Source organism: Gavia stellata, chromosome 5 (assembly GCF_030936135.1).
Source record: "Gavia stellata isolate bGavSte3 chromosome 5, bGavSte3.hap2, whole genome shotgun sequence".
NCBI lineage: Eukaryota > Metazoa > Chordata > Aves > Gaviiformes > Gaviidae > Gavia > Gavia stellata.
The window spans coordinates 19,049,193-19,074,106 of NC_082598.1; the positions used below are offsets into that span (position 1 = coordinate 19,049,193).

The 24,914-nt window shown below is 35.0% G+C and overlaps 1 protein-coding gene across 3 annotated transcripts in view; it reads left to right on the forward strand.

Annotated features, from left to right (window-relative positions):
- Window positions 1-24,914, forward strand: part of SLIT2 (slit guidance ligand 2) — a 268,516-nt gene that overhangs the window by 232,361 nt on the left and 11,241 nt on the right. For all 3 annotated transcript variants that reach the window (XM_059818188.1, XM_059818185.1, XM_059818186.1), the window contains 8 exons: window positions 368-492; window positions 626-723; window positions 1,913-2,052; window positions 14,287-14,380; window positions 16,280-16,417; window positions 16,512-16,752; window positions 17,090-17,220; window positions 24,598-24,752. In XM_059818188.1, coding sequence (XP_059674171.1) covers window positions 368-492; window positions 626-723; window positions 1,913-2,052; window positions 14,287-14,380; window positions 16,280-16,417; window positions 16,512-16,752; window positions 17,090-17,220; window positions 24,598-24,752 — 1,122 coding nt within the window. The remainder of the gene's footprint in view (window positions 1-367; window positions 493-625; window positions 724-1,912; window positions 2,053-14,286; window positions 14,381-16,279; window positions 16,418-16,511; window positions 16,753-17,089; window positions 17,221-24,597; window positions 24,753-24,914) is intronic.

Below are 24,914 nucleotides of genomic sequence, written 5' to 3' on the forward strand. Positions count from 1 at the left end.
TCTCATAGGCAATTTTTACCCCCTAAAGAGACAAAAGCTGAAATTGTATTCTGCATTTTGTTGATACAAAGGGAAGGTAATTATCATGCATCAGAACTGTACAGATTTCAGAGAACAGGAATATAGGAATCACTTTGGGGTTGCTTCTTTTTAAAAAACAAAGTGATAATTAAACCAAAAATCCAACCCCAAATTTATTTGGTCATGTCAAAAGAATTAAGGACAGTCCAGCATTCCATTCATATAGAAACACCACAAAGTCTAAAATATAAATTTCATTTTAAAATTTAAAGCAATGTGGTAGATATATCCTGTCAAATATAAATTAATAGTGTTTGTTTCTGACTATCAAATTTGTATTTTTAAGGGCCCGTGGATGTTAATATTCTTGCTAAGTGTAACCCCTGTTTATCAAATCCATGTAAAAATGATGGAACCTGCAACAATGATCCAGTTGACTTCTATAGATGTACTTGCCCATATGGTTTCAAGGTACGTACTGAAAGAAGAGGAAAAAGCTTACTGCAATGTGAGCTTCTCCTTAACAACCTTTAAGTTTTATTTGGCTCCCTTCCACTAGTGTCTGTATTTTCTTCTTAAATTATAATTGTTGTTCCCCGCATAGGGTCAAGACTGTGACATTCCCATTCATGCTTGCATTAGTAACCCATGCCACCATGGCGGAACTTGTCATTTGAAAGAAGGAGAAAAAGATGGTTTCTGGTAGGTTGTTTTTAATTGTATTAACAGGATGGAAAACTACTGAGTTTTTATATGCTGAAATAATTTTGGTGTTAATCTTTCAGTTCTCTGTGTTTGCTGGTAAGTGCACCACAAAAGCAGATTTTCAGTGCTTGTGTAGTTTTCAGAGCATATTACCGTCCTTGGAAAGCTTCTAAAGCTTTGAAACTGTTAAAAACAGTAACAAATGATTGTGATTAGTTGAGGCATATCAGGTCAAGACAACATAGTATTGACTCCATTATGCTAATTAATAGCTAGCTAGATCCCTGCTGAAAAAATCTTACAATTCATCTGTTGTCATGTGTATTACTTCAACAGACAGCATGTAAATGATAAAATGTAAATCCCAGTGAAATAGAAAATTAATGATTCATTTGAAACCAACTATGCCAGAAGAGAAACATGCTGTGAGCATTTTTAATCTTGAGTTATTTAATCACACAGTACAATTACTCCAGATGTACTTCATGAATTATGAAATAAAGTTCTTTAGCTTTCTTATGTGAAATTATTAGTCATTTAATAATCTACACCTCAAGCTTGTTCGAAATGACACTTTAAAAAGATACAATTCATTATCCTGCAATTCATTATGACATTATTCTTATTTTTTAATCCGAATTCTGCCCAAAGATTAAATATTTTTCTATTAAAAATTAAGAGTATACATCTTAATACTATGCCTCTAGAATTTAAAGTGACATAGTCATGTCTCAGAATTTGACCTTTTTATTTATTTGTTTAAACACGACGCATTTTGAAAATCAAAGCAATCTTACAATCAAAGCTGCAGAAATTACAGATAGTGCATATTACATGGAAATGTATGTGTAGTCATGTTTGAGTGATCTTTTACACTTACTATCTATTTTGATGTATTTTGTTTGTATAAACATATGTAATTTCAAAAACATATGCATTTCGAAAGGAATGTTCAGTGATTTAAGAAGCTCCTTAAACCAAAGATTAAGGCACAAATTTAGAAGCCTTTTTCTGTAATTTAAAATATGAAAAATAAATGTTTATTATATGGTGTTTTACATTATATCAACCGTGTTCCTTTACAGGACAGTGGTTATGAATTATTGTACCTATTAATTACAGAACTTCTTGTCTGGTCTCCCAAGCCAAAATGTCCATGTGGTTAGTTTTGTTTTCTGTATTACAGGTGCACTTGTGCAGATGGATTTGAAGGTGAAAACTGTGAAGTAAATGTTGATGACTGTGAAGACAATGACTGTGAGAATAATTCTACTTGCGTGGATGGAATTAATAACTATACTTGCCTTTGTCCACCTGAATATACAGGTAGGAGTATAAGAGAAAGTACAGGTAATTCAAGAATTCCTAGCAGAACAGTAATATTTTTCAGTTTGTACATGAATTAGTAGTTACTCTACAATTGACTTAAAGCCAGATTTCCCTCCATATTTCTCACCTATGTGGTTTGTAGTCAAAAGTAGGCTTAATGCCCATTCATTAATTCCTTTGTTAGTTTTGAAATTACAGCATTTTGATATGTAAAAGAACATTCAAAATGTGTCCCTCCCTACTGTTTACCTAACCCAGACACCCCAATGAAGAACCTCTGTAGCTGTAGAAATCGGAAGAATATTCTGCTGTTATCCTGTACACCTGTTTACTAACAGGGTGGAAAAGGATCCGTCTGTGCCAGTGGGGAACTGAATTTGGCACCCTGGATGCTGTCCTGCCCTCTGTTAGAAACATTAATGCAGAGTGTGATGATTTCTGTTCTAGCACATTAAAAAAAGGAATCATTAGAGACTGTCTAATTATTTGTTTCTATCAGTTGGCAGCAAGGCCAAAGAATTCCCCTGTCTTTGAAACAGAGGGTCTCTTGCTTGCAGTCAAGCAACTGGGAAGAGAGGTGGACTCATGAATTAATTTAATTTATTGAAAACATAGCTAACTCCTTTTTAATCCAAGGTACTTCCATCATTAGTTCTACAACTTATTGGACTGCTCAGATATTTAGGGTATTCAAATTTAAAGACAATATTTAAATCTTGGAAACCCACAGTGACTGAAGATGATGGAACACGGGTATAAGGAATATAGCTTCGTAATCTAATACATGTATTCATCCAGTACTTATTCTGGGTAAATATTTGGTAGAAATTTACCCATATAGCATAAGCTACAATACCTACAGCAACACAGGTTAAAAGTATAAGTAGCCAGAATAAGGTACTTAATAATAAGTGGATGGTCCACATCTGGAAGAACAGACATAATCTTCGGTTTAGACAAAATACTTTTTTGCCCAGTACTGATACCTTAATACCTAAAAGCAATTGACAATTCAAGCCTTAGAAACAAATAATAGGTAACAGCATCACTAAGTAGAGACAGGTGTTTGCTATTTCTCCTATAACTATATTTCAGCTATATGTGAGTCAAGCTTCAGCTCCCCTGGGATCAATTGCTATCTCCTTTAAAAATGTGATCAGATACTCTACTGTGTAGGCTGGAAGAAAGCAAACCAAAGTCACATCAGTCCAGTATTCCTGTTCAGTGGCTTCATGCTAAGTGGTTTCATATATCTAGCAGTAGACAATTCATTTGCACGTGCATTCTCCTCTGCAGCTTTGCGGGTGTTATTACCTGTGTCATTCATTTCTTCATTTTCAACATTGTTCTAGATGCGTTTAACTGCTTGATTCATTAGCTTGCCGTATTCACAGTATGCCACTGGAAGGACTGTTTTGTATTAAGTATCCATGGAATGGATTCAAAGGCTTGTTTATACATGCTAGCCTAAAACTTTGATTAAGTGTGCCTGTTGCATTTCTGTAGTATTGTAATTGAAATGTACATTTTATATTTACAATTGAAACAGCAATTGTAGCATTTCTTTATACAACTATATGGGTAAAGCAAAGAGGAGAGCAAAAATATTGGTAACATTTTTGACGTTTGTATTGCAGTTGTGCTTCTTCAGTCAAAATACAAGAAAGTGTATTTTTAATTTGATTCATAATTGTGCATAATTCTAAAAGGAAAAAACTATGAGTTTACATGGCAAGTGTTTTTGTTTGCTAACTGTAATTCTTTCAGAAAAAGAGATTTGCTTTAACACATGCAATGCTTACTCATAATTGCCACTGAACTCAGTAGGTCATGTGAGTAGGTGAGAATCTTCTCACCAGCTCTAAAATAAATCAAAACAATCTACTTGTAATCACTAGGTTTAACTGTTCTGTTTTCAAAAAATGTTGAGAATTTACACTATCTCATCAGATTTTTTTCAACACCTTACCAAAACCAGACACATGTATTTTTTTAAACATACAACACCAGAGCCTCAAGTCATTTTATGGATAAGTTGGGCAAAAATTTTAGCAGAAGTTCAGATTTTTCATTCCACAGGATACAGTACAGATCTATTTTACAGAGTGTCTGCAGATAGGAAACAATGTGTGAGATCCTAAGTAATTTTTGAGATTAATTGTAAAGAGAAAATATAAACCATTGAGCTAGTCAAGGGGTCTTCACATCTGTCATCCTTGATCTTGTATAATAATTAAATAAACTTCAGTGTTAAGAATTAGACTGACAGTAGTCTGGACACATCAGGATCTCAAAATGATAGTGTTCAGAATATAAAGTAATCTTACAGTTTCCTCAAGTGTGTATGAAGTAGCAAATTGTTTGTAGGATTTTTTTTTTCCTCTGGCCTATAGCCTGATTTGAAAGATAAGTAACAGAATCCCTGTCCAGTATGGATATAGTGATTTTCACGAGGAACTTTGTAAACATTTGGATTTTGGTGTCTGTTCTAACAGGTTAAAATCAGATATGCATATTGGTAATGTGTTCTTTTATTATAGGTATTTTTCACTAAATGAACTCATGTACTAGCTGGGCAAAAGTAGCTTAACGATCAGGAAAACAGGCTATATATTCAGTAGGTAAAACAATTTTTAAATTCAAAGATACTTATCTCTAGCTTAGAAAGTCCCTGAGCTGTAAGTTGCTGGAGACTGGGACAGTATACATACCAGAAAAATACCACCACAGGGTTGTCCTGTTCACTTTTAGCTCTGTTGGCAATACTTGGAATTGTCTGTGTTCAAGATGTTGCAGCATACATGTACTGAATGCGGAAGTGCACCAACCCAGAATATTTTTTCTGGGTGAATGGTTATCTGCAAATATGCTTTATGTTTCAGTAGCATAGTATAAGGGAAGAAGTCAGCTGAACCCGGCTGGTATGAACTGTAAATCGTTCTTCTTTAAAGTTTTATTTTCATGTGGAGGGCTTGTTAGAATCTCAAATTAACTCTAAGAATACATACAAAAACAATGAAAAATGTTGTAATGAAAGTTGCAGTGCCAAACCGAACAGTCACTTTTTGATTTTTCTAACAATCCCTTGAAAACTGACATTTCTCAAGTACGCGGTGTTGATTTAAAAACAAACAATTAAAAAAGCTTATTATTTTGTTGCTTAAGAATCAGGAACCCATTTTTCTCCACCTCAGTTAAGTTTTACAATTGCCTCCGCAGTTACAGGTAGAAGGATAAAGAAATGGTATTTGCACTATACTACGAGCTTTCTTAAGATCACAGACTGTAACTCTGAAACCACAGTAAGAAAATGGAATCAGCAGACACTGAGAGTGTCTGATAAAACCTTGAGAAATAAAACATTTAAAATACCTCACTATGTCCTGCACTCTTTAACCTCGCTATTCTCTTAACGTTATCATCTCCTTTACTTTAACCTCAGTCTAGTAAACTTCAGGTCATTTTATGTACATTCTATAGATTACAGATGATCATTTCTCTTGCTCATTATCATCAGTCATGAAATCACAGATCTAACTGATCCAGAAGTAAAACCTTTCTTATGCCACCAGCGGCATGTACTTCTTACCTTTTCTGTTTGTTTTGCTCTGCTGTAGGTGAGACTCTGAAGCTTGCTTCATTTTGCTATATCAACCTCTCTGCTGCTATAGTTGTGCATTAGCTTAATGTGCTATGCTGTTGTATTACAATGTAAAAAGTCTCTTGTCTCTTCTGTCTTTGTCACTGCAAGCTGCTAATCTGAATGAAGTGGAAAAAGGTCAGTTGTCTTTTAAGCCTATTTTCACTTACTTTGGTTTCTCACTTTCCTTTCCTTAAAGGTGCATGGATTTCAGTTCTTACAAATGATCAAATAAATCGTATATAGGTATAATTTAGAAAGCTCGCTGCAAATCCTCAAATTAGGCACTTGGCTCTTGCTGTGAATACATGTCAGAAGAATGTTGTTGAAGATGCAGATCACTGTGCAGGAGTACTTTAATACTAGCGTCATTGTCTTTTTTTCAGATGTATTAAAAATTTGTGCAGCCATTGATAGGACTAACAAAAAAGTTTACATGGTGATCTTCTGAAATCTTTATTCTCCTCACCTTAAAGACATACCTTGGTTCTGTTCTAATGTAATCACTGTTTTATAGCACTGTTTTGCTTTAAGTTCTTTGATAGATTATGGTACTAGAAAATATGCTGGAGTATAAAATGGCAGTCTTCTTGCTTATCATTTCTGTGGCCTTTTTTTGCTTTAAATATCTATAGAATCTGAAATTACCACAGTAAGCTGAGGCTATGGTACAAGAAAGGTAATAGTGGAGGGATTTATGCCCCTGTGGGTACTCCTGATTTTTAATTTTTTTTTTAAGTTTCTGCCTAACACCTATCTCACTAATAGAGATTAAATCATCTTCTGTACAATCTGATCATCTATACAATCTGAGAACTAACATAATCATGGTGACGTATTTATGAAGTTACATATTTAGTTTTAAAAGCAAATGAATCATCTTGTAGTGTATTTGCCATTAATTTAATTTGATAAATACATTGTGCAGTCTATAAAGCAATATTTCACTAGTAATAAAAGTATTTTCATTATCCATGAAATAGCATGTTGAACAAGGCTGCAATTATACCATCTATGCTGATTAACTTAGACATCTGATGTGTAATTCTTACAACTTAAACTCAGAGCCTAAATTCTCTCTGTAACTGATGGAGAGAACAAGACATTTTCAGAAAGTGATTCCATTCACAGGTGTTCCATGCTTAAAGCTGTATTCCATTTAGGCACGTTGCCATATTTACATTTTGTTATTACTTATCCGGACAGCAAAGATAGCCTCCTGTTTTTCTTTTCCCTTTCCACTTCCCAAGTTATTTTTTCTACAATGTTCTGTTACTATCCCAGTATGAAACTGGTTGATTTTATAAGAGTACTTGTCCCTAGAAAAACTAGAAAAATAAAAGCTCAGTATAAATAAATATAAAAGTTGAGTTCTTTGTTACTCTAATCAAAAAAAAAAACCAAACAACCCCAAGCAGTTCACAATAAGTAGTTCGACATCTGTGATTCATAGATCAAATTTTGCTTTCCAGTAGCGTAAGTTACAGAATTTTAGGATTTACTTCCAGAAATTAAAAGAAAAACTTAATTTCTATGTTCATGAAAAATAGCTTTTCAAATGGAATGTAAAGGCAAGATGCTACTATGAAGAGACTCATCTCCATTTCAAATTGAAGCAGGTGTTACCTGTGTATAATTAGTCTTGCTGATAGCTTAAATGTCTTTAAATGTGATTAAAGGTAGAAAGGCAATGAATCCTCAACAAAACTATAGTCACTGTAAATGTATTACACAAGTGTGAACTATAACATATTAAAATTACTGGTTATATCAAGAACAAATTTCTCACAAACAAATCATCAAACACCCAGGGGATGTGAACTAAGTTCAGCACCAAAATTAAGCAGATGTGTATGTGAAACATACTTGTATTAGCTTGCCAGCTGAACGTGAAAGTTATTAATGGTCTGTAAGTTGCTTGGAGGATCAGTCAGTTTTATCATGCCAGACATCTTTTGAATTGTGACAGTAGTAGGAAAAAAAAAAGGGTATAATTTTAAGTAATCATCTCAGTTTAGGCAAGCCCTAGACACAGATAGATATATTTTTATATGTTTCAAAACTTCATTACATGGTCTTGCTATTACAATAAAGGAGTTGAGTTACTGCTTTCAATTCATTTGGTAATCAAATAAGTACCTGCCTAAAATTTAAGCATGCAATTAATCAAATGCAAATCATGTCATATCAAACTTGATAAAAAGTTTAATTATTTCATTAAATCAGGATCACAATCCTCATTCTTGTCAGAACTACACATAAGTGTCACAGCTTCTTGGAATAAAGAGATACATTTGCTACTCTTGCTTTTCATCACTCATTGTAAAATTTTCTGTTTCATCTAGCTTAATATACTTCAAATGACTATTCTATATTAAAAACTCAAGTATTAAAGTAATTTTACTGCATTTTCATAAAGGGGGAATATAAATTATATCCTTGGCAAGCTGAGCTACCTGCTACTGGTTTGATCCCTGCCATTACTGATTCTGGTCTATGATCCATCCTTTTATTTTCCTTCATTGTCTTAAAACTTACCTGCCTTAAAGCTACTATTCTTTGTTGCTGCAAAACAGCATACGTAAAACAACTATTAATGTTCAACTAAATAAGCCCCATCTTACACTGAGATCCACAAGCGTGGTGCATAGATGAACAGAGTTAAGCAATGGTGAAAGATAGGAACAGTCCAGCAATAGTCTGGATCTAGAATTTGCCTTTAAAATTAGATTCCAACAAAATGTTCAGATTTGTGGTTATAAACTGCATCCTACTGTGACTGTGAACTTTTTTTCATTGTAAGCAACTTTGTCCCTCATATAGTAGATATTTTTGTCTTTTCTGAATAATGAGCTCAAGACTTTAAATAATTTATGTTGCCTACTGTTCATCAAACTCAAGATTTCATAAAAATGCAGCACTCCTCTGTATATAGTTTGTTAAATGGCACTGAAATTTTCCAACCACTCCTAGAGTCTATTGGCTATTTGAGTCAGAAGTAATTAAACAGAGACCTCCACTCAGATAATAATACCTAATTGATAAAATGTAAATACTGCAGAAGTTGACTCACAATATATCGCAAGCAAGTTCAGAAGCTGGAATGAACATACATGTACACATATAAAATCCTGCTATTCTAGCAATTACCAGTAAGTCTGTAAATATATATTTGTTATTTTAGCTTTGGAACAGTGAATAAGTCTTCTAGCAAAAACCTCATTTTGATAACTAAACCTGACCATTCTTTCTTTTGCATTCTCTCTCTAGTTTTTATTCTAATATCATACTCAGCTTTGCTAATACGCTAGAGATTTTAAGCTTGTTTCTTCAGTAAGCTTGCCTGTAACCAGCAATGTGCTATTTTATTCAGAAGCCCATGTCCATTTGTGTTAGAGCTCTCCTCTTCATTCAGAAATATAGTGGCTGACATTGCTTTATTTGACTGTATTTTGAATTTATTGTCCAATTATTCAAAACAACGATGTAAATCCTTTTTCACCTCATTGCGTTGTTCCTCATTATTTGTTGTACTACATGTCTTTATATATTGGAAAATACAGAGTTAAGTTCTTTTGTGATTCATAATCTCATCACGTCATAAGAGTGAATTAACCTACACAGAGGAAACACAAACTGACCTGTGAATCTAGAAACTTACAACTTTGGTTAGTTAATCAAGGATTACACACAGTTCATCATCAGTATTTAATAGTGTTGTCTGGCTTTTAAGTCTGCACCATCCTCTATACATAGCTGCAAAATCTCAGTAAATATACCAGTCTTGACCTTGGAGGGTTGTGTTCATTTGGACTGTGCCGACCACGCAGAGTTCCACTGGTTGCAGTGCTACTCCATACCAGAATCCAGACTCCCTAGATTAATTAAGCAAGATGTCTTATGAAAAGAGTTATTGCTGGTTCTAATTAAACTTTGGAAGATTTTCATAGGATTTTTGACACTTTATCCTCTGCTTCTTTATAAACAAACTAGTCTGTTGCTTATTTTCCTACATACAGAAATGTTCCCGTCTTTCAAAAACATAATTACTGAGCCAAGCTCTTACAGAAGCCTTAGTTACAATATTATTAGATGAATAAAAGAATGTACACACACATTGGTGTCAAGCTTCCTTGAACTAAGACATTTGTTTCACAACTTTTTTTGTTATTTTGAAGTATGTTTTTTAAAACATTGTATTATGCTTTCCCAACTCAGGGAACTCTCTAACATTTCTTTCCAGAAAAGCCAAGGAGGCTAACTTGGTAAATCTGGTATTTCCTTCAATAAGTGTTTCACTTTTGTCACTATCTTTTCATTTCAACAAAATTACTTTCTCTCCTTCACCTTGTTTCAGTTAAACTCTGAATAACACATTGGTTATTCAGTATGCTAAAAGAGATGTTGCTTTACCAGGAAACTATTCTTCAGTGGTTCAGATTCCATGTCAGATTTTTTTACTTACCTTTTCTATTAACTATTTTTGCAAACAGTTATATTTTGGTTACGGGAATACTCCATTCAGAATCTAGATCTGTTAACAGTACAAATGAAGACCTCGCATTTGGGTTATTTTGGTTTGTTCTTCTGGTATTTATATTTTCATTCAGAAGTTCAGTATCTGATATACATATTTTGGATTCTATCTTGAATTTTTCTTGTTTTTCTTTTTACTGATCCTGTGTGCAAGTCTGTCATGAATTCTACTGCTTCATAATGAAAGTTTGTACTTTATGTAAAACTGACTTTTTTGTTCATAGGGTTTTTTACATTATTGTTTCACTACATGGACCACCATGTTTACCATGTCCTTTCCTTGATTCCTGTTTCCTTCCCTAGGCTAGTTGCTAATGGACTGTTTAACTGAAAGCTCCCTCCAGTGATATGATTCTGACTTACTTCACAGTGCATACAATTTGCAAATGCAAGGGGAAACTTTCCTTCCTTTTATGCTGTGACACCACAAAAGGTTCTGTCTTTTAAAGAAAAGTGGGTTTTTGAATCATTGGTTCTCTCCTTTTTCAGTCTGTACACTTTTCTACAGAGTACTCAGATCAAAGTCTGACCATAATCTCAAAAATACCTGATGATGTTTGCAAGCCATTCAGCTTCAGTCGACCTGGTAGTGTAACATTGATCTTATGATTTGAAGTGGACATTTTTCAAAACTCTAACCCTGTTTTAGACTTAAACTTCCAGTTTGACCCTCAGTCTCTATGCAGGATTCACAGCTATGACTTGGGAATTAAGACTTTTCAAAGTGCCCCTGAGCTTTTCAAGAGGCGATTCAGCTTTTGGTGTAGTTCAGAAGATATTAGGGCCATCAACCCATAACTACTAAAATGCAGTGTCATCTAAATAAGAAATCATGTATTTTATAAGAAACTGTCTGGGGACGGGGAAAGGATTAAAAAAGGTACAGGCTTAGACACTACTCAATAAAGCTGTTTGCCACACAAGAAATTTCAGAGGTCTGTGCCAATAATAATCTAAGCCATGGCCCAATTACTATCCTGTAGCAAAATCAATGCCAGTTCAGTAAAGTTGACAGCAATGTTGTGATTGTTTGCTGCTATTGTGCCAGTCCTAGTTTGCCTTTTTTCTAGGTATTTTGGGGGTTTTCCACTGAACTTTTACTGTGATTCTAACTAGAGACAGCAAACCTCCAGCCCTGCTTGAAAGATAGGCTCAATATGTCACTTTCAGAAAGTCTCTGATACACTGTTAGGATTAATAATCTTGGGAATGTTTAGAGGTGTTTTTGTCCAAGTCTTGTAAGTACTGAACAACCATGTTTTTATTATTTGTAAATGTCATAATAAGATATTTGTATGAGTGTGTGTGTATATATATATATGCATATATACACATATATGTAGGCACAGATATACGTTTCTAAGCCATAGGAATGTGTATAAACTAGGCTAAAAAACCAGTGATTTTTGCTTATTCCACTCCATGTTCCTGAAAATCTGAATTCTCTGTTCCCATATTTATATCTCACTCTTAAATGTTGCTGGCCTTTAAACGGATTTCAGCTATTACAACAAGCTCTGCAAATTGACTTAATGCTATTTGAAGAATTACTTCCTCTTCTGTATGTATTTTGAACAAAACCCTTTGAAAAGAGAAAGGGATTTGGGTTTTGTTTGATATATCGTGGGATGCGAAGAATCCCTGGTATTTCAGGATTCTTTGTGCACTGACCTAGTCATAACAGTTGCACATTTCCAGACTAATAAGTCCATTGAGAGTTTAAAGAGGCTTTGAGGATAGAATTAGTCACTGATAGACTTTGTATTAGTCATTCTCAGTGGCCTGCATTTGATCTTCATTCAGTTTCCTACGTATATTGACTAAGTCACATTGTTACTGACAGTTTTCCTGAGACTGGTAAGTAGCCTGTGCTTGAAGGCCATTTTCTTGTGTTAACTCAAAGCTGTATTTGGTTTTGTAGGGAAAATGCACTACTTGCAAATTGTTAATGTGCTATCATTTTTTAATTAAAAAAAAAATAATCTTTGTATAGAACCAGTCTGGATCTTTTGGATGTCTGTAGAGTACTTGTCTGGCTGGTTTGGGCTTCTCTCATTTTTGAAGATGTTAAGGTCCCATGTCTTATCACACTTAGCATACACATTTCAGATGTGTTTTTATCCAGCATAACCATCTTTGGATCTGGTTCAGTTTTGCCTCTTTCTCTGTCCTTGCTTTAATGTAGACTGTTCCTCAACTCTTCTAAGTTTTTGTTTATTTGTCCATCATTTGAAATAAGTTCTACATACCCTAAGAGATAAGTCCTGGAAATAATGTCTCAAGTCCTGGGTAGTCAGTATTCATATTCACAATATGCAGTTTTAAACACTAGTATGTAAGCTCACTTGCTGTGTAAAGGACATATTTCTCTGGAGAATCTGTTGAACCTGTCAAAAAAAAAAAAAAAGACAAATAGACCTTTAACCATCTACTGTTGCTTTCAGTTTATTATGCTGTGTACTTCTGTAATTCCAGAGAAGCCCACGTAAGCAAAAAGGCAGCTTCTGTGTGGTGCTAGGCATGTGACAAGGAGCAGTGTAAAATGTCAGAAACTTTATTGCTTAATGACAGTAGTAGCTGATGAGCTGATACATATACATACACATGCATTCTGGAAGATATCTTCATTCATATACTCTCTCCAATATCTCCATTCCAATGTTATTATCCAATGTTATACCTTTCTCCCTTTTTCCAATCTACCTGTACCTGATTCTACACAAATTCTGTCCCTAAATGGTCTGTCCTCCTTTCTCCATACCATATTCATGGCGGTGCTGTCCTTACTCTCTGTACTGTGTTAACAGTGACAGGAAAGAGGTGAAGCCATTAAATGCTATTTTAATCTCAGACTGCCCTCCAGCAGATACTGCTTCGTCAGCTAACCACACCGCAGGCCACTACCACACTCAGATAACTAAAACTGAGGGATACCAAATATTTTGCCTCTTTGAAGGAAAGTTCAGCTTAAGCAGTGAAAGTACCTGCTCATCCACCGCTATCTTCTGCTCTTTTCTTCCTCATTTTGGTTTATAGTTCTACTTCTCTTTGCTCACTAGCTCATCTTTTATTACTTGACAAATGGCAAGGGGCAACCCTACTCCTGTACTTTTAGGGCCTGACAGACCTGTGAGTCACTAAATTCAGCAGGCACAGGGTTTATACCTGTTGATTATACATATATTCTTCATATGGATGCTGGAATAAATGTATCTATCTTACAAACCTGTGATAAACTTTGTGGGTACGCTATTCATGGTATCTTCTGATTAGTGAGTCAGGGAACAAGACATTGTTGATCTGTTTGCACACTTGTAAGTGTTTCCTTGTCAAAAAGTTGCAAATTAAATAATATTTTAATCATATTAAAATATTTTATAGATTATACAGCCCATGTTTAAAATTAGATCCACTGTTAGGTTGCTAGCAGCAGGAAAGGGTAGACATTTAACATAGATATTTTTTTTCTTTTCTTTTCACAGAACAGATTATACATAATTATGGTACATTAACAAATGCAAAAATTGGAGTCATATTTAAGAAAAAGTAGAAAGCAAGTTTTCATTTTGAGATAATTGGAATTGTATTGACATGCAGTGATATTAACAGTTTTTTTTCAGGTAATAGATTACTTATAGTGCAAATCTGGGTATTTCTGTGTGTAATGAGCTTAGAAACAAACAAAAGAAAAGCATATTGATGGCCTGTTTGTCCTAGTGAGAAGAAATTCAATCACTCGTGTTTTGCTATACAGCAGAGCTCAATAAATACTGTAAACTAAAAATTTTTTTTTTTCACAAAATTATCATTTATATCCATGGATAGGTGATTGACATTGAACTATTTTTTTCTATAAAGGAGTTATCAGAAAGCTTAGTATTTATTGTTATTATTTATTTATTAGTATTTATTATAAAGGTAGTATTTATTATTATATCATGAAGTGTGCATTTTTCAGTTTAACAAAGTTGTAGCCGTTACTTTTAAAATAGAAATGGCTATTTTCAGGTCACTGCGATATTTTCACTGAACTGACAGCATACATTATATTTCAGGTGAGCTCTGTGAGGAGAAACTAGATTTCTGTGCTCAAAACCTGAATCCTTGCCAGCATGACTCAAAATGTATCTTGACACCCAAAGGATACAAGTAAGTAAAATATTGTCACAGTCCAACTGAGTCTAAATTTCTATTTTTTTTTATCCTGCTTAACTTCTTTTCATTTTGTTTTAGCGGAGGCAAGTTCTATTCTGAAAATACTAATTTCATTTATTATCAAGGATTACGGCAGAATGGGCCATTATTTTCATGTAGATCTACATTATCATTTTAAATAGGTTTTACTGAATTTTACTGATCCTTAACAGTTCTAATTCCAGTCAGCTTTTAAATACAAATGCAGAGTAGAACAGTTAGTCTATACGACAGTCTATACAAAACCCTTTTAGTAGCTTGGACAGTAGGAAAAGAATTGCATTTAATTGAAGTGGAATAATTATACTGCTTTCTGAGAAGTAATTGTGAAAAAGATTATTAGGAAGGTACACTGGAAGGTACCAACTAAAGAAGTCCATCCCCAGGAAAACTAATCTTTAATTACACCATATCCTTATCATAATTAATTAGTACGCACTATTTAAAGTGTTTGTAATAGGCTTTAGGTTAATAAATACAGGAAACCTGCAGCTTTCAATTGTTGCCATAAGCACCTGTTTTATGCACAGTATGTTCTTGTGCTAAAATCAGATTATTTCTTATCATGCCTACTACTTATGAAGTTACATCGTATTTAAAATATGGCAAAAAATAGTCAAATATATTAAATATTAAAATTACATGAAATGAAACTGATAGTTTTCAACTGGAAAATAGAAAACTTGCTGGATTTAAACTGTTGTGTGTTACGTTTATTTTCTTCATACCACTTGAGTAAACCTAGTTTGGCATCGTATACTTTACTGCCTAGTTCATTAATCTTCCATGTTACTTTCTGAGATTTTAAATCAGAAAATAGCACATGCAGTAACCTCAAGCATGTTTCTCACTTAGTCAGCTTTTTAATAGTGTGCTTTATGTTCTTTTTTCACTTTTCTTACTCGTATAATAAAAATTGAGACATCTGATTGAAGTACTTAACTTAAACTCATACCAGTGTTTAAAATCACTCTTGGCACTTTAGAGCAAATTTTAGATACTAAAACAAACCACAGCAAGAGGGAATCACAAGATCTAATAAAATCGATTACATATATCTTAATTAAAAAAAAAAAATCATGGGGACGCATGAATTTGTAATCTTTTCCATTCATTTTTCACAGAGTTCTGGGCATTCACTCAGTCTAATATATGAAAATTCCCTGCAGAAATGCCACTAGCATTAACAATGAGAGTTGCATGGGGTGGGGGGGAACAACAAACCTATTACATACTGTCTTGAGGATATGCTGTTTCTAGTTCAGCAGGGGCTTGGGGAAGGTAGATGATGTGTTTTGAGACTTCTGTTAGTTCACTAACCATGGAGCTATTTATAGTAAATCAGGCTGGTGGAACTTCAAGGGGAAAAATGAATGCATAACCTCTAAATTGTATAAATGGAGCAACAGTCCATTCATAGCTGTTCAGATGACAAAGAAAATATCCATCAGTATAATAAAAGCCTTGGATTATTTGTCTCGGTTTCAGCAGCTAAGCATATTGGTTATTTTTAGTGTTCGCAGCCACTTACAACATCCTGTAACATTCTGCATTACTCATAAATTCCAAGAACAACTGTCAAAATGATTCATGAGGGCTCTCTAGATTTAAACCACAATTCTTCAATATAATGGCAGATGAGTAACCATGTATAACTAGCAAACCTGTATTCATTACGTATGTAGATTCCCCGTATAATAACATGATTAAGCTACATAGTCTTTACACACGAAGTCACAGTAATGCATATTTTTTTTCAAGTGTTAAACAATTCAGCAGTTCCTTAACTTTGTCATAAGCACACTGTATTATTAAAAGGTACTGTGTTATCCCAGTTGCTTTCCTGTTCCACAGATGTGATTGCACACCTGGATATGTAGGTGAGCATTGTGATATTGACTTTGATGACTGCCAGGACAACAAATGTAAAAACGGAGCGCAGTGTACTGATGCAGTTAATGGATATACATGTATTTGCCCAGAAGGATACAGGTGAGAAAGATCTGAAGACAGTACAAACATGTGTGTCCTATGTCAAAGTTGCTTTTTTTTTTTGGAAATACTAAATTTTTCTGTTTGTATTTAGTGGCTTGTTTTGTGAATTTTCACCGCCAATGGTTCTACCTCGCACCAGCCCTTGTGATAACTACGAATGTCAAAACGGAGCACAGTGTATCATAAAAGAGAGTGAACCAATCTGTCAGTGTTTATCAGGCTACCAGGGTGAGAAATGTGAAAAGCTGATCAGTATAAACTTTGTCAACAAAGAATCCTATCTACAAATCCCTTCAGCTAAGATACGCCCCCAAACCAATATCACTCTACAGGTAAGATTGCTTATGTTGCAGGTTCTGATCTGGAAAAAGAGTGTAAATGACTTTTCATGGTGTGGAAAATTAGCCGAAGTTGTCACTGGCTCAGTTAAAGAGCTTTTCACAGGTTGAGCTAAAAATCTAGAAGAGTCACTGGAATAACTCTATATTCATATTGAAGTAGATGGGCTTTTCATAGGAAGAGAAAGAATTTTGTCAGGCTGTCCTTGAAGGAAAAATTTTACAGTGGAGTAATAGACTATGGCAGTAAATTCAGAGATTCACTTAATACAGTATTTTGATTTTAATATTTATTTTTAGTTCTTTCTAAGTGTTTCTTTCTTTTAACTAGATTGCCACAGATGAAGACAGTGGGATCCTGCTCTACAAAGGCGATAAAGATCATATAGCAGTAGAACTGTACCGGGGTAGAGTGAGGGTCAGTTATGACACAGGATCTTATCCAGCCTCTGCTATTTACAGGTGAATCCAGATGAAACAAATTTCTAACTGAAAGAAAACGTGTATTAATTCCTTATATAAAAGTCACATTTTTGAAGAGATGGTTAAAAGAAATATATGCAAATGAATGTGTTGTCAGACATTTAAAACCTATTGCCAAAAGACATGATTTGGCTTGGAAAATAACTCTAATGCAGATATGTCAGAAAGATAATATATTATTTGATCCATTAAAACTGATTAAAAGTTAGCTTTCAGCAGAATATACATTTGTGTAAAGCTCACATGTGGAAGTGGAGTTTTTTCCACAATGTTACTGCCAAATAATTTCCTAGTGTGCAGGGTAAAGTGCAGAACTATACTGCATAAGCAGAAATTAAATGGAAGTTTCTCTTCTCTACTGTGTTAGGCAGTCATATAATGTGGGACTTTCCCTGGCCAGTGAAGAGAAAGCTAAAAACTCAATTCTGAAAAAAGGCAATACCCTTGAAAAAGAAATGTTTTTTCCTTCCAAAGTCATCAAGAGACAGAATCCACATCTGCTTCTGGAGTGTAATTTTTCAGGGGTTTTTTTAAGTCATATTTCTCTGGTTCTCTGAAAAATTACCACCTGAATTTCTGGGGAGGTTTTATGTAACTTCTCAAGAATTTGCAGACAGACATTGCAAGAGTGAGCCAAAAGACAGCAGGCATCACTTCTTGGCCTTGATTGCCCTATTGTTGCTACAAATACATTCAGAAATAAAGAGGAAGTGTTAAATGAGTTTTCCTTTAATCTTCTTGGTGTTCAAGGAATGTGTAGGTGTTCAAGGAAGGTGTGGACGAGGCATTGTGGGACATGGTTTAATGGGCATGGTGGTGTTAGTTGATGGTTGGACTTGATGATCTTACAGGTCTTTTCCAACCGTAGTGATTCTGTGATTCTTTTTGCTGTATTTACACCTTTTGTATTGTAAAATTACATCTAGTGTATATTTACTTACTGGAGTTTGTAGCAGCTGATATTGTTCTGCATTCTATTAAGGACATTTCATTGAAAATAAATGATTTTTAGAAATGCTTGCACTCAAATGGCAATATAAAATCAAAAGCTTAAGTTTATATAGCAGGGAAACAGTGCTAACCTTTGTTAGGTAATAACACCAAGGGAACTGTGGTTTTAGTAGATTACTAAAAGCATTCCACAGAAAAAGAATAATTCCTATAAAATACAACATAAAGTTGTTTAGTAAAAACAGCCTTTTACAATAAGCATCTTTAGGTTGCTTTTATTTTCTGACGCAAAATGTCTTTCATAAGGTTTTTTTACAATTCCATGAAATGGTTTAACATGTGGAAATAGTATAAGTATTTTTAATTGTATAAATTTTCATATATTAAAAATAGGATTTGACTTTACAGGAGATTGAAGTATTTAACACAAATTTAAAATTGCATGAAACATTCACTTTTCTCAATGACTACAATTCAAAATAAGATTATTTTTCTTTTCTGTCTGGGATAGTGCTAAAGAAGAAGTTTAGATTGTTTTGTCAGGAGTTTAATTGGTTTTGTTAATTTTTATTTTGACAGGTACAGCTGTCTGAGAGTAGGAAGCAATAGGAATCAGGATCATATGCAATTTCAAGTTATTTTCGCTCCCATTTGTTTAATCTATCAAGGATACTTCTTCCCATTCAAAACATATATTTCCTTCTCATAGATTTAACACTTTCTCCAGTATTACTGGAATATAATACACACTGGTAATTAATGCTTGTCCATTTTAGTTTTCTAGAAAAAGATTGGAAAAACAATACTCATCCAGGTAATATTAAAAATCATAAATGTAAAAGGGATTAATAACAAAGTAATCAGTTAAAAAACAGTCCTAGTTAGGTTAGTGTTACAGAACAATTAGAAGCATCTGCCCTACATAGTTGATCAGCTGTTTTGAATTATGTGACAAGTGGAGAATGCAGGCACAGTAAAGAAAAGGATGGGAAATGTGAAGTGTTACAGGGTGACATGGTTCTTTAGTGAAGCAGATACACATTTGTAGGTGGTGGTGGTGGTTGTTGTTGTTATTATCATCATCATCATCAACCTCCCTGTCATTTCAAATAAGCATGAGATGGTGAGTTTCTAGGAGATATTTGAAAATTGTCATGTAATGGTACTGAGATCAACTGTAATGAAGTCTTTTGCCCTTGAGGGAAGTGCGTATGTTGGAAGCCATGTATACATTTCCACATTTGTAGATATGTTTGTGCACCTAGTGGTCACTGTACAAATCAGATATTATTTAAATTCTATTTCAGGTTCTAGAAAGGAGTATGTTGTAGCACAGGATCTTTTACACATCATACTGTAATACCTTCGTCCTTTCCAAGCTATTCCTGTTTTTCTAACTTTTGTTTCCAGTTCTTCCTGTTTTACCTTCCTAGGATCTTTATGACATTTCCTGCCCTTTTTCAGCTCTTTACCTTCTTTTCACCCATTCATTGCGTGTTGTCTTTCTGTACCTTTGTTACTTATTAAAGCTGTCTCCTGTCATGTTTCCTGTCCTTCTTTCAGTCCTTCCCTTTGGTGTCTTTCCTCCCTTCATTTTTTTCTAAGCCAGCTAGATCTGATCATCTTTGCTAAGAAACTGCTCACAGACATAATCTACATGAACCCACTGATTCACTTTTCCTCTTGTCTATTTTGTCCTTCTCAGTCTCCTCCTTGACTCAATTTCCGGTCCTGTTTTCCTTACAATCCACTACCATCCATTACTCTTGATTGTGGCTTTATTCCAACTATTTCTTGCCCAGTCCTACCTCTTTCTCTTCTTTCTCTGTAGGCCTAATTTTTGCTTCTTCTGAATGAGAACCTCACAGTTTCTTTCTCTATCCATGTAACCTCAATCTAGCTAAGGCAATACCTTCTCTTTCTTTGAATGGGCTGGCAGGCCCAGATCCAGCAAGTACTACTGCAGCCCAAAAGCACAGCTGGAGGGAAGGTGCTAATCATCTGTGTGTTGAAATATAGCCAGCATGGACAAAGAATTTGGGGATCTAGCCCTCCAGTTTCTGCAGACTTACATGTTTTCAAGATTTTAACACCTTGCCTCAGTGGATTTTCAGAAAGATGACAAATGGATAGATGTGGTGCCAGCCCACTGCCAAATGTTGACCTGCAAAGCAGGGTTAATAGACACATAAGAGATAGGATTGTGTTCCCTTCAGCTTGGGAAAATATCTGGTCTGATTAGAAAAATAAAAATCAGTTTCAGGAACCATTCAGTATGGAAAATTTTAGGAGAAACTGTTGAAGTTTACCAAAATTATATATAGCTAAAATAATACTGTGAAATAGTGTCGTGGTTAACACCAGTAGGCAGCTAAGCGCCATACGGCCGCTGACTCACTTTTCCTTCCACCCGCAGTGGGACAGGGGAAGAGAAAAGGAAGAGTACAAGTCAGAAAAAGCATGGGATGACATAAAAACAGTTTAATAACCAAAGGAAAAGTGGAGGAAGAAAGAAAGAAAGCAGAACAAGTGCTGCACTCGCCATCACCCAGGGGTAGACTGATGCTTAGCCAGTTCCCAAGCAGAAGATGTCTAACCTATCTAAACCCCCCCCCCCCTCCATTTTACTGCTGAGCATGACATTGTATGGCATGGAATACCTCTTTGGTTAGTTCAGGTCATCTGCCTGGTTGTATCCCCTCCTAACTTCATGTGCACCCCTAATCTATTCACTGGAGGGGCAGAGTGAGAAACAGTGAAGGCCTTGACACTGTGCAAGTATTATTCAGCAATAGCTAAAACATCAGTGCGTTATCAGCATTGTTTTGGTCACAAATCTAAAACACAGCACCATACCAGCTATTAATGAAGAATATTAACTCCGTCCCAGCCAGACCCAGTACAAATAGGTGATGAATTATAAAAGAAAACAAGTTTAACGTATTACATTTCCTCAGAGAGATATGAAGAAGACAAAAGAGCATTTTAACTCATAATGTTTAAGAGCAACGAGGTTTAAGAACGATTTGATAACAGGGTAGATAGTTTGCAAACGAAGATGGGAAGTTGCTTACAGTGAGAAGGGCAGAAAGGAAATTAAAAAACTGAGAATTTTATCAACAGATTTACAGATTTCATTAAGGAAGTGAAGATTCATGGATAGTATAGGAAAAAGAATAAGACAAGTCATACTCTACTGAACAATGGCGAGATGCCTGAAATAGACACCAAAATAAAAACCAGCCAATAGAAAGATTCAAACAGAAGTTTTGTAATATAAATGGCAGTCAAGAAACGGTGTGTTGAAAAGGAGTCAAATGGGAGATGTAAAGCCTACAGAGGTGCTTGCAGTAGCAACAAAACAAAGTTACAAAGAAATGATTTAATCATGATAAATCAACAATAACAGCAGTTTAGCTGTGTAGAGTGAATGAGAACTGCTTTACCAATGGGAATTGACTGCAGAAAGAACCATCATCCCAAAAGCACTCATCAGTCAATCTGAGTAACAAGATGAGATGATGGCAGTGCCAAGATCAATAAAGAAAATTAATTCCTTGGAGATGGTTCTTTGGGAAAAGTTGATCCACTTGGGTTTTGTTCTGTCTGGATGTCCATTTTTGAATGTTAAATGTTTTTAACACAAAAAAACCCAAAAATCTTTTCATTCTGTAAACTAGTTTTCATCATATATTTATTGGAAATATGGGAATATTTCTTCCCAAATCATTATTCTTCTACAGAGTTCCAGAAGCTTTAAATCAGTTTTTCTTACAGCTTTTCATTAGGATCTATCTATGCATTCAGCTCTCATTTCTCCAATGGGAAATGGGCTGGAAGTAATGTAAGTGCATTGGCAGGAAATATTGCACAGATATGCCTTGTGTTTATTTCCGCTTTAATTTAAACCACCCTTACCTAGGAGGGCTTCTCTTTCTGCAGTAAATTTTTACCAGTAAAACAGTTTAAACTAGAAGCTTTTAATAATCACTCTTAACAGAGACACATTCCCTTTACACATTATGTTTTATACATCCCTGGAATGGCCTCTTGCTATAAAAATGCATGTTCTGCGTTGCTCTCATCCTTTTAAATACTATTGTGTGAAAGGCTAATAAGTTGTAAAATAACATACATTTTCATGGAACAAGAACATTATATTAGGGTTTCTTGCTTATTTAAGCCAAGAAGTCATATGCATTTTTATTTCTTAACTCAGCTTTTTTCCCGGATTCACTGAAATGTGTTAAATAAATTAATCCTGGAACTTTTCTTATTGCTTGATCACAGCAAACAAACCTCTTAATGCCTTGAATAGACCTTACTCTTTAGGAATTATGAACCCTGACCTTTTTCTTCCCCCCATGGAACCTGGCAGTCCCCCTCCTGCCCTCTCCCAAAAAGTGTTTATTCTGCCAGTGTCTGCTCAGTTGTGTGTTTGCACTTTCACATAGAGCTGAGTTTATGTAAAGCTTGCATGCTTCCATGCAGATCTTTTATCCATATTGAGCTGAGCCTGTCCACATAGTTAGAGTTGGTAATAAATAGCTAAGAAGCTATTTAATGTGTCACGGCTGTAATGACCATGTGAGTGCTTCTGATCTGTTCCAGGACAAAGGCAGTTAGGTTAATTAAAACATTGCTAAGGACGTTATAAGGTAATTTGCTTGATTTTTGCCTTGAGATTTAAGAAGCTAATCCCTTTCAGCTATGCTGCTTTCCTAATGAGAAGAGCTAACTGCCTGTATGACTGTTCAGTCCATCTCAGGCTATCATACAATTGCTCCATTTAAGTAACTTTTTTCAAAGGCTTAAGCTCACTTATTTGATGGTGCCCTGAAGCAAATAAAGGCTCTCATGGGAATGGTTATAATGTCTGGTCTCTGGACTACAGCTCATTGTCATAACTTCCACGCAGCAATACATTAAGCTCTTAATTCTCCAGCAGAAAATGGGCTAAGAGTAATGTAATGATACATTCAGTCCCAGCGTTGAGTAATAATATTCTTCCTTTTCTGATGTACTTAAACTGAGTTCAAGTGCAGAGTAGTTACCCTGCTCTTAAACATTTGCCATGTAGTTATTGAGGCTGGTAAGCATAGGCAGCCAATTCTTGTACTTAGTAATATGTGTAGGCTTGTCCTTCCACAGCATAAGCACCATGCTTGAAACAAGCCTTTTCTGCATGACACCCTTCGGGCATCCTCCTACTAGTGGGTTCATATCTTTTTAGTAAGCAGAAGGAAATGGTATATGTAGGCAAGAAAAAAATTGAATACAGTATTCACTGTACTAGCCAGAAGCTGAACGCACAGAAATAACCATGCCTAATAAAGATAACAAATTACTTTGTTGCTAGCATCAGTGGAGCTGTCTGGACCAATGATGTGATTTTGTCTGGCAAGACTAAGGTTAGATGCAGTTCCACATTCCATGAAATAGTAGATTTATATATCACTAGAGTCAACTCAGGCCCTCAGACTTGCAAAATATGTAAACCCAATACTATGCAACATGTAGGATACACATGTGCAAATAGTATCTTGAAATAACATTAGAATCATAGAATGGTTTAGGTTGGAAGGGACCTTTAACGATCATCTAGTTCCAACCCCCTTGCCATGGGCACAGACATCTTCCACTAGATTAGGTTGCGCAATGCCACATCCAACCTGACCTTGAACATTTCCAATGATGGGGCATCCACAACTTCTCTGGCAACCTGTCCCAGTGTTTCAGCACCCTCATACTAAAGAATTTCTTCTTTACGTTGTCTTCTTTTACTTTATAGATTCTGTCTAATCTAAATCTACCTTCTTTTAGTTTAAAATGGTTACCTCTTGTCCTGTCACTACATGCCCCGGTAAAAAGTCTCTCTCCATCTTTTTTATAAGCCCTCTTTAAGTATTGAAAAGCCGCAATAAGGTCTCCCCTGAGCCTCCTCTTCTGCAGGCTGAACAACCCCAACTCTCAGCCTTTCTTCATAGAAGAGGTGTTCCAGCCCTCTGATCATTGTTGCAGAAGAACTCCAAACTTCTTTTGTGTTCGGCTTCATGCCTAGTATTTCATTTCAAAACATTTCATCTAAACATTTCAACTGATGTTTAGAATATCATCTATATTTACACAGTTCATTACTTGATGAGGACAGGAATAACTTCAAATGAAAATGGGCTATTAATTTACAATACATATTATTAATAGAGTGCTATTGATTGGGTATTATATTGTATTAGCTCTTAAGCATATATGTATGTCCTTACTTAAAATCTAACTTTCAGGAGACTGCACTCCTGGAAAGGTTCTGTTCTAAAGCTGTCTTAACTATTAAAGGTGAAGAAGACCAAAAGCTGTTTTAGCCAGACTATCGACTGTTTAAAATTAATATTAGTGTTTGTTTTGCAGTGTGGAAACTATTAATGATGGCAATTTCCACATTGTGGAGCTGCTAGCTATGGATCAGATTCTGTCTTTATCTATCGATGGAGGAAGCCCCAAGATAATTACCAATTTGTCCAAGCAATCCACTCTGAATTTTGATTCTCCGCTGTATGTAGGAGGTAAGAGGATCTTACTGCTTCTTACTAACAGTATTATAGCTACTTTACTCTGGTAACGTACATTAATAAACGCATGGTAAGAGACTCATTCATTGAGATAACACCTTAAGATGAAACTTCAGCAGTTAATCTCAATAGTTTCAATTGTAACAAATATTATGT